The following is a 9678-nucleotide window of genomic DNA, read 5'->3' as shown; positions in this document are numbered from 1 at the left end:
ATATTCTAAATGTTAATGTCAAATTACTCTGTGACAGTGAGGCAGTCTGTTATGATTCTGGTCAGAATTGACAAGATTTGTGTAACTGCCCTCCCGATTTCACCAAACAGAAGTCATCAGTGTTTAAAAAAAATAAAAATCACCCATTATGTTTCTAGTACTCCAAAGTCTCTTGACATTACTGTTTAGCCCATTGACAACGAAATATACCCCAATTAATTAGTACTACTTGTAAAAAGCTCAGCATACAACAAATAAGCTTAATATGGCTCAGATGCAGTTACAAGCACACACACACACACACACACACACACACACAAAAAACAATTAGCCTGTTGGACTGTGCGTGGCTCTGTGTCAAATATGCACTTAAATAAATTCATACATATGTAAATAACAACATACAATGCTTCAAACCAAATTGTAATTAGTCAAACTTTGCTGCTGGCTTGACAAAGCCCTGCCTGAAAGTTTCAAATAAACTTCAGTTTGAATGCTTAAAAGATCTATACATAGACATATACAGGATATACTTATTTAATTTTGGTCAATTTTTAGAATATTCTGTGGGGGGGGGGGGGATCGCAAACCTGATTAATCAGAAAAACATACAACATACCAAAGTCAGAACCAGTGTTGGGAAAGAAACAGAAAGTTACTTTTAAAAGTAATGCATTGTAATATTGCGTTAATGCATTACATTACTTTTGAGTTACTTTTTGTCACCTGGGCTGGGATTTCTTTTCTTTTTTTTAACACCAGAAAACCCAGAAGTTATATTTTTGGCAACTGTAATAGCCCTTTCGCACTAAGAGTGAAAGTATTAAGCCTCAGGCTGAAGGAAGTGCCTCTGTCCTGTACCTCACTCCTAATTTTTCTCAACACAGGACAGGAGAGGTGTCAGTGAATAAATAGGGAAACAAAGTACCTTGCGTTACTTAGTAACTCAGATATTTTCTTGTACATTTGAAAGTAATGCGTTACTTTACTAATTACTTGGAAAAGTAATCTGATTACATAACTTGCATTACTTGTAATGTGTTACCCCCAGCACTGGTCAGAACAGCCTGAAGGATTGGGTGGATGTAGCATGAACATCCTCCATTTACTTAAGAAAGGTGTTGGGATTTTTTTGCAGTTATTGTATGCTATAGCTTTGTCAAGACAACAAAATTACAAAATCCAGTAATATGAAACAAAAGAAACTCTGAAAGACAATGACACTTTAAATAGTCTATAAACAAAATAAATAAAATGAAACATAGTTGACTCAGACCTGCTGACAACACGCATTGCCCTTAGCAATATTCACAGTCAATTATAGCAACCACAATAAAGATGCTAGCTTTTGGCTAATGGTAAAAGCTAAATTAAACAAAAGATCTACCTGACTGGTTTGTTATTCAGTCTTTTCCTCACAGTTCCTCAAAGTAAAACTTGATCTGGCTTTCTTTTTTTTTTTAAAACTGCAACTCTATTTTGCTCTCATTTGAGCAGCTTATTGTTGCTACTACCTGTACAGCTTAAGCAAACTTGCTAAGCAAGTATGAGTATCGTGTCCGAAGCTAATAAATGGCAGAGCAGAGCAGCATGTAAAAAAAGGTGTAGAAACACAGTGTTAAACTGTAAACAGTGCTCTCCTTCGCTTATCGCTCTCTGAATGATGACATGTCTTTCATCACTCACTGACATCTCAGTTAGCGAGTACAGTGCTGCAGTATGGCTAGCCCTGTCATCCTGGCACTCTCAACATCAGCGTTCAAAGCTACCCTAACTGGCTCCGATGAGAAGGTCTCCCCCGAGAAAGCTACGAAGTGTCTTGGTTGCAGCACACTGTGTTGTCATGGCAACATGTACATTCAGTCGAGAGGGGAAGGGCTGCCACCGATTATAGGTAGTTGAAACATTGCATGTGCCCTACGGTAATACAGCACAGTGCTTGTATTCTTTTAATAACTCAACACAACACAGCTGTTTTGAACCAGATCACAAAACATATATATTATATATAATAAAATAACTTTTAAATATAAAATATATGTATTGTATGTTGTTTGTAGTTAATTATGTATTGCTCAAGGGACGAGAATGAAACATGAGGACCTGTGAAATGGTTTCAACAGAATAGGACTGTACATCAGCTCCTCTTTTAGTTTGGCATTCAGCTTCAGTAAGCCAATATGTGATCAGTCATGGCTAACTTACCCTGTTGCTAGGAATACAAACACTGACAACAACACACAGAATGCTAGATATCAGTTTGCGGAAGGTGGAGGTCAAGAAAAATGGTTTGCTACTTTCCTTTGTGAATGCTTCCCTTGAGATATTTTGAACAAATATACACAACAATTACATTGTGATTCAGAGCTCTGAGAGCAGGAGAGAACAAAAAGAGATGGGTATGGGGCGTCAGGGCTTTGTATTTTGACCTCAGAATCTCCCTTCGAAAAATTGTTCTTGAGACAATCGAGCAGCAAAACACTCCCAAGAAAAATCAAATTTACCCACATTATTGACGCTCCACTTTAAAGCCCCCAAGAAGTAAGAAAAGCACAGCCAATCCCATACAAACAGCCTCGCTAACGTCGACAAGATTTGTCAGCATAACAGTATTCCATTCTTACACAAGTAAAGAGAAAGGGCTAAAATTTATGTGACATCCCAATCCAGGTTTGTCTCTGAGCATTAGAGCTTTGTGCAAGAGACGGGTGCCAGCGAAAACAACCCAACTCTACTGCTATGAACAGTTAACAGTTTGTGGCATGAGCAGGTGATTTGATCGCCCCTAGGGGATACTTGCTGATGTTCCTCATTTAATTATGTTCCTCAGACCTCGCTCTCCACACTGGAGAAGTGGGCAGAGCCTCGACGAGAGCACAGGCTCTTGGTTTTGATGGGAAGATGTGGGGATTGATACCGCTGAGGTTGGGGAACCGATCGCAGTTTCTGGTACTGGAGCTTAGCACTAGAGGAGGACAAAGAGGAGGGCTGTGGGGCACCAGGAGTAGATGAGACAACCGAATGGGAGGAAACTGATGAAGAGGAGGTAGGTGGAGGTATATGTATATGGTGAGAGGAAGAGGGTGGGGCTGGGAGTGCAGGGACCATTGGAGGGGGTAAAGATGGTGGTAGACTCTGAGGAGGGGATGGTGGTTTTCGGGACCGGTCTGAGCGCTGTGGTCTTTGTGCACTGAGATTGGATTGGCTTCCAGATTTTGCCTGGCTCTGAGCCCGATCCGGTTTGGATGATTGCCGTTTGGGTCTTACGCTGCTGCTGAAACTGTGGCAGTGGGGGATGAGCTCCTCCTGACTCCTAGAAGTCACCTGATTCCATTTGGAGTGAGTGTTGGCAGAGTGATGGGGTGACTGGCAGGAACAGGATGTGTGGGCGCGGCTCTTCTCTTGAGACCTGCTTTTAGATTTCTTTTCAGTCTTCACTGGTAATTTATCAACAGACCAGTATCTTCGAGGAGGTGGTGGAGTCAATGGAGTTGGAGGCCATTTGTTTGAACCTAAGCCTCCTGATCCCCACCCTGTTCCCGCTCCGAAACCCAGGCCACTTTCTCCCCCACCCCACCCCAAAAAGGACTCATCTCTACTGTTTATACTGCCTCCTCTTTCTCTGGCAGGGTAGGTGCCAAAGAACCATCCTCCTCCTCCAATGCCTCCAACTGCCCTTCCTTCGTGACCCTCCCAATATCTCTCAAACTTACCAAACTCTCCTGAGGAACCCTCATCATCTGTGTATATCTCAACAGTTTTTTCTCTGTCCCTTTCGGATTCAGAGTCCACTCCTCTGCTTTCTCGTCGTCGCCCCTGTTCTTCTGGCCTGCTTCTTTCCACTTCAGACTCCTCATCTCCTTCTTCCTCTGAATCCCATTCGTGAAATGACAGGCCTTCTCTCGAGCAAGGCTTAACTCTCTTGTTTTTTCCCAAAAGGGGCCGACTCTCTCCACCTCTTCCTCGCTCGTCTCTCTCAGCTCCTACAGACTTTCGTCTTTTAGATATGGGAAGCAAGGGTACAAAAGACGATGGCGAATCAGAAGTTGGGTTCCCACAACTCCAAAATTTGACAGTTGAAGAAGGTTTGTTTGAGCTAGAAAAATGCTTGTTGTTGGACCTTGGCCTGGAGTGGCGTTGTGATTTTGGGCTTCTCTGATGCCTTTCCTTTCCTCTACTGCCTTCTTCATCTTCTCCACCTTGATCATCCCTATCTCTCTTAACTGCATCTCGGATAATATCCCACTCATAACTCCTTGTAGAGCTTTCGCTCTTTTTTCGGAAAGAGCTTCGCCTCGGAGCAGGATAAGAAGAGTATTCCTGTCCTATACCTTTTTCAAAGACTTCTTTCCTGTCCATATCTACCTCCTCTTGTTCAGATCGTTTTTCCCTCTCCCTTCTTCTTGATTTCTCCTCTTTTTTCTTTTTCTTTTTCACCTTACGTCTTTTACGTTCCCTTTCTCTTTCACGCTCTTCTCTCTTCTTTTTCTTTCTACCCTTCTTCCTCCTCTTTCTCTCTCTTTCCCTTTCTTTATGATGTCGTTTCTCCTCCTTAACATCTCTATCTCCAGCTGCTCTTCTAGCCTTTTCTTTCTCTCCCCAAGAGGCCCACCACTCTTGAAGCTGTGCAATCTGGCTGCCTGCTCTGTCTCTCACCTGCGCCCTCTGTCCGCAAGGTTTGCGGGGTGGTATAGGTGGGGGTGGAGGACTGCTGGGCAGGGATCGAGAGGACATACGTGAACGACTTTTTCTCCTCCCCAAAAGCAAGCTCGACTCCTCCGTAAGCTCATCTGTGTCATAGTCCTCATACACATCTCGTACATCTGCTCTGTATCTAAAGCTCTGGGATGATGTGTACGATGATGAAGATGAAGGAGAATTGGATCGGGAGACTGATTCTGAAGAAGAGGATGAACTGGAGGTGCTGGAGCTGCTGGACGAAGTGGATGTGTAGCATATAGATGGAGAAGGTGAGGGCGGAGTCTGTGTTGGGGAAGAGAGAGGCACAGGTATAGGCAGAGGAAGGGGAGGAGGACGACGTCCTCTTCTCCCACCGCCATCCCTCATTTCATATCTGCCACCACCTCTCCTTCCGAGTGGAAGGATGTTTTCGTAGAGTGGCCCACCTGAGCCCTTCCTTTTTGAGAAGCTGCTTCTCCTCCAGATAGATTGCTGAGGTGGAGAGGGATGTGGCAAAGCATGGTTAACTGGTAAGTGTCCAGAGGCTTGACCTTTAGGAGGTAACCATGGGTTTCCAGAGGATTTCGTCACACGATGCTTCATTTTTGGAGTTTGGGTGCCTATGTTTTGAGGTTCGGCAGAGACCCCTAAGCCTTCTGGATCAATTGGCCCATAGTATCTCTTGTACTCATCCAGACCCCCCTCTCCTCCACTTATTCCTGCACCCCAGTGAGGGGGCATGCCTTGGAATTGTGTTAAGTCTGTAATCCCACTGCTCACACCGCCAAGCTTCTCAGGACCAACCTTTGGACGTGTCCACCGATCCACCACAGCTAATCGACGATCATGCCGTGGTAGAAATGTAGAGCAAGGCATGGGTGCTCCAAGAATGGGACTGTTTGACGGGCCTAGAGCCATTCCAGAATGTCCAACTGAAGGAGGGGAGCCAGGAAGAAGAGCATTGTATACTGGTGGCTGCTGGTGGTGTTGCTTCTGTTGTTGCGGCTGCTGATGTTGTTGTGCCATAGCGATGGGGGGATTGGCCACGGCTGCAGAGATCACATGAGGCGGTGGAGGAGGAGGAACTGTGGAGACATGATGATATTGAGGAAGTGTGCTTTGGGAACCTCCAGGAGCTGTTTCATCCTCAAAATTGCAGCAGCTGTACATTCCCTGTAAGAGATAACAAGCAAAAGATTTATTTAGCAAACAGTTCAGGATATCATAATATTCCCCTTGGTGACATACAAACCGATTTAAGTGCTTGGAAAGTGTCTCGGTAAAGAGGAGAAACATTACCATAATAATGAAATTGTAAAGCTCCCAGTGCTTTGATGATGCAAGAGTACACATTGTAAGCTCAGCTAACCTTTCTCTGAGGTAATGGCAATGCTGACCTCACTGTTTGAGTGTCCCATCTAACCTAATTGGCTTACAATTCTCTCATAGAAATTCTGGTTGCTTGCAAGAGGGATTTAAGGTTCTTCACATTCTTTTCACAATGTAAGCAAAGACGGATAGTGATAATATAGAATGAATAAATGATCCATCTTCTGTCATCCCCTTCCTCCCCTATCCATTACTATGAGAGAAGTTATGGGCTTTCATAAAATCCTTCTGTGTGTGCAGTGGGAATGCTGGATGTGCCATCACATTTGAGAAATGACAGGAATTAAAGGAGTGTGCTGCAAAGTCCCCTTCTAAGGATTTAACGCCTGATTGCAAGAGATTACTGCATGTCAGTCTTTGTTCTTGCTGCAAATAACAAGAATTGCAAAAAGGGTAATCTTTCCTTTTACTTGCAAATACATTTAAATGATTCCAGTTTTGTTTCTTAGGTTTATTTTTACATTTCCTGGGCTTTTAAAATTTTACAGTTTACAGAGCTGGAATAAAATGATCATTATGGCACAATTATTGTTCCTCAATGTATTTTATCACCTTCTCTCAAATTGCAGCAGAGTTTCATAAGAAATATTCCTAAAATTAGTATATTTATAAGGGCTGTGAAAATTAACATGTTAATGCTTGTGAATAATTAAATGTTTTTTAAGTGTGAATAACACATTTATTCAATCTGATCCTAAATTAGATCTGTTTTTGTGATTTCTAAAAATGAATGGGAAGCTTTCAGAACTGACCGAAACCGTTTGGAGCCAAAGCGCAAGTCTCTCTCACACGCATGCACAAATTTCCCTACGGGAGCTCCCGTTTATTAGTGGCCTAAATGACTGAGAAAACCATTATTCTACAGATTATTTATTTATAAATCAAACCCAGATGGGAAGTTTAACAATGGTTAAGTCATTTGCAGCCTTTATATAATTAAATTTAATTATCATCGAGGTTAAAAAAATTAAACATCATCCACAAGTGGAACGCAGTCATTCATAAAAATGTTAATGCAATCACCAGCGGAGGATTGTGGGTCAATGGTGGTGGTAGGGGGGAGTACATGTATTCTGAGTGCCATTAACACAAACTGAAGAACAATAATTACATATATTATTTTGTTTTCTTTCCTTAAACATGAACTGAATGGATTTACGTTTAACAAAAAAAACAACAACTGACAGCCCTGCTATTTTTATTATAATGGATTTCATGTGGGTCACTCACCCGACTGAAAGCCAGCAGGAAGTCCAGTCCTCCAGAGTGGCCCAAACAGTGGCGGAGCTTCCAATAGATAAGATGCTCCCATGCAAACACCAGCAAACTTAGGCCCATGGCAACCAGAAGCATATAGAAGACTCCTGCCATATTGTCTATGTCCAGTTTGGAACTCATCACCTCAATCTTATCATTATGACAGATCCCAGACAGCCAGAGTCGTTCAAGCATGTCAATCTCATCTAAAAAAGAAGGAAAATATGAGCACAGTGACAGGAGATAAGAAGCATGAAAGATAAGCAAGCCTACAAACAGGGGACAAGACAGATGGACAGAAGGGAGAGAATGAAAAAGAAAGGCTAAAGAAATCAAAAGAACACTAGATTCTACTGTTGGGAAAAGTGAGTCTTTAATTCAAATCTCCAGACAGTGGAGATCTTGGTTTAGCGTCGGTTATTATTACACTGTTCACAAAAAGGTGAAAATGGAAAAGAAAAAACAGAGGAAAAGAATCATGAAAGGCAAGGAAGAAGAACGAGAGAAGCAGAGAAAGAGAGACTGGAGGATAATAACAGCTTTGATGGAGGTCTGAAATGGCCTGGTTTCGAGGCTCTTGTGATAAGACAGGCCCAGAGTAGTTTGGAGATGAAAGCACTAAACTGATGGGCCTACCTCCCAACAACAGCCATTAGTGCATTTATCAAAAATGAAAATGTCACTGTGGAAAAAGTAAAGGCATGAAAAGTGCATGTTTCTGGCAGAAAAAACGACATATGCATTTAGATGCCGGCTTTATATCGAGGATTATTCCTTCACTACCTCTTTTCATATGAAACAAAGAATAAAAACAAAACTGCATTGACCCGCAGGTTAATTACATTTTAATTTATGGCAATATGGCCTTGAACTATGGCTTAGGTAATGGAAAATTCAATCACAGGAACTGAAATCCTAATATTTTTCATTATATATATTTATTCAAACGAGCAAAAATCAGCCCTGAGAATTTCAATCCAAATTGGAATGCGTCGAAATTAAAAATCGAGGCGTCTGACTACTGCACTGTTTACTGGAGTGACCCTATGGCTATTCATAATTGTATTCATTTGCTGTGACATTCTTTCTAATAGCATTTATCATATTTCAGTGAGACTCTTCCAGCTCCCTTTCACATTTATTCTTTAATCATTATGGGGCAACTCACTAGGTTTCTCATCATCGAGTCTGATCAAAGAAAAACAAGCAATGCGAGAGAAAAACATGTGAATGTGTGTGCATGCGAGATGGAGAAAGGGGGAAGTACCTCAGAGAATCAGAATAACAAGTGTAACAACACTCAAAAAGGTTTAATTTCCCAAAAATTCCGCTCCGTCACTATATAAACAAAACAGTAGGAATGTTTGTTTGTCATAGTGAAAATCAGGGCTTTCAGACTGAGTATAGGAGCTTACAACTCCACAAACAAACAACCAACCACCATTAGCAAGGGGTTAACGTGTTGTTAAATGTGGGACCTGGGGTGTACCTAGGTATTTCATTCTCTTACCGTCTCCAACTAGCTGCAGGAGGGCGAGGTCTAGCGGCCGCTTCCAGCGGGAGTTTTTGTGTAAGGCAATGCCATACCCTGTTGTAGCGAACACTTTGCCAGAGCCGATGGTCATTACTTTGCAGCCCTCGTCCTTACGAGCCATGTAGTTCAGGACAGCCGCATCATATATGAATGCATCCAATTTCCTGCAGAGACAAAAAGGAAATGGGAAACAAAGGCATGGGAAACAAAATTGCTTTACGAGACCAATTATCACTTTATTGATTGTTACATGTAAAGACGAAAACATTGGTGATCTTCAGGGAAATCCTATTTCTAAGCTAAATAGTGTGTAACGGGTAATCAGTGAAGCCAGTTAAGCACCCACTCCAGTTCTACACCATGCATTTGTTGGCTTAACAGCACAGAAAATTCTTTTTAGGACTTGGTATTTTTATTCCCTCTCAAAAAGCTGCTGGCAACTGCCTTAAAAAAAACACTGAATTTCCATGATTTTTCCATTACCTTTCTATGGGTTTTCCAGTTGGATTCCTGTGTAAAGATTTTTTTTAAATAATTTGATAGAGTTTCACTCAAAAAGAGCCAATGTAATATTTCAGAGCAGAGAATAACCAGAAAAATCTCCACTACTGTTTAAAACTTTGGGGTCATTGTTCCAAAAAAAAAAAAAAGGAAAAAAATAAATTCAAATAAATGCGGTTCTTTTGGACTTTTTATTCATTATTTTTTTATTCATTATTAATAAATGTTTCTTGAGCACCAAATCAGCATATTAGAATGATTTCTGAAGAAACACCCCCCCCCCCCCAAAAAAAAAAATTGCTAAAATAAAATACAAA

The 9678-nt window shown here is 41.6% G+C and overlaps 1 protein-coding gene across 1 annotated transcript in view; it reads right to left on the bottom strand.

Annotated features, from left to right (window-relative positions):
- Window positions 1-2764: 2764 nt before the first annotated feature.
- The window catches only part of LOC107589385 (glutamate receptor ionotropic, NMDA 2D-like), a 77154-nt gene continuing 70240 nt past the window's right edge, over window positions 2765-9678 (bottom strand). Inside the window, exons 12-14 of the mRNA XM_016277799.1 lie at window positions 8837-9024; window positions 7300-7532; window positions 2765-5853 (exon numbers count right to left, since the gene is read on the bottom strand). Of these exons, the coding sequence (XP_016133285.1) occupies window positions 2827-5853; window positions 7300-7532; window positions 8837-9024 (3448 nt within the window). The 3' untranslated portion in view covers window positions 2765-2826. The remainder of the gene's footprint in view (window positions 5854-7299; window positions 7533-8836; window positions 9025-9678) is intronic.

The sequence above is a fragment of the Sinocyclocheilus grahami genome, unplaced genomic scaffold, assembly GCF_001515645.1.
Source record: "Sinocyclocheilus grahami isolate Dianchi unplaced genomic scaffold, SAMN03320097.WGS_v1.1 scaffold116.1, whole genome shotgun sequence".
NCBI lineage: Eukaryota > Metazoa > Chordata > Actinopteri > Cypriniformes > Cyprinidae > Sinocyclocheilus > Sinocyclocheilus grahami.
The sequence above is the reverse complement of the archived record's forward strand: the minus strand, read 5'-3'. Positions and strand labels throughout refer to the sequence as shown.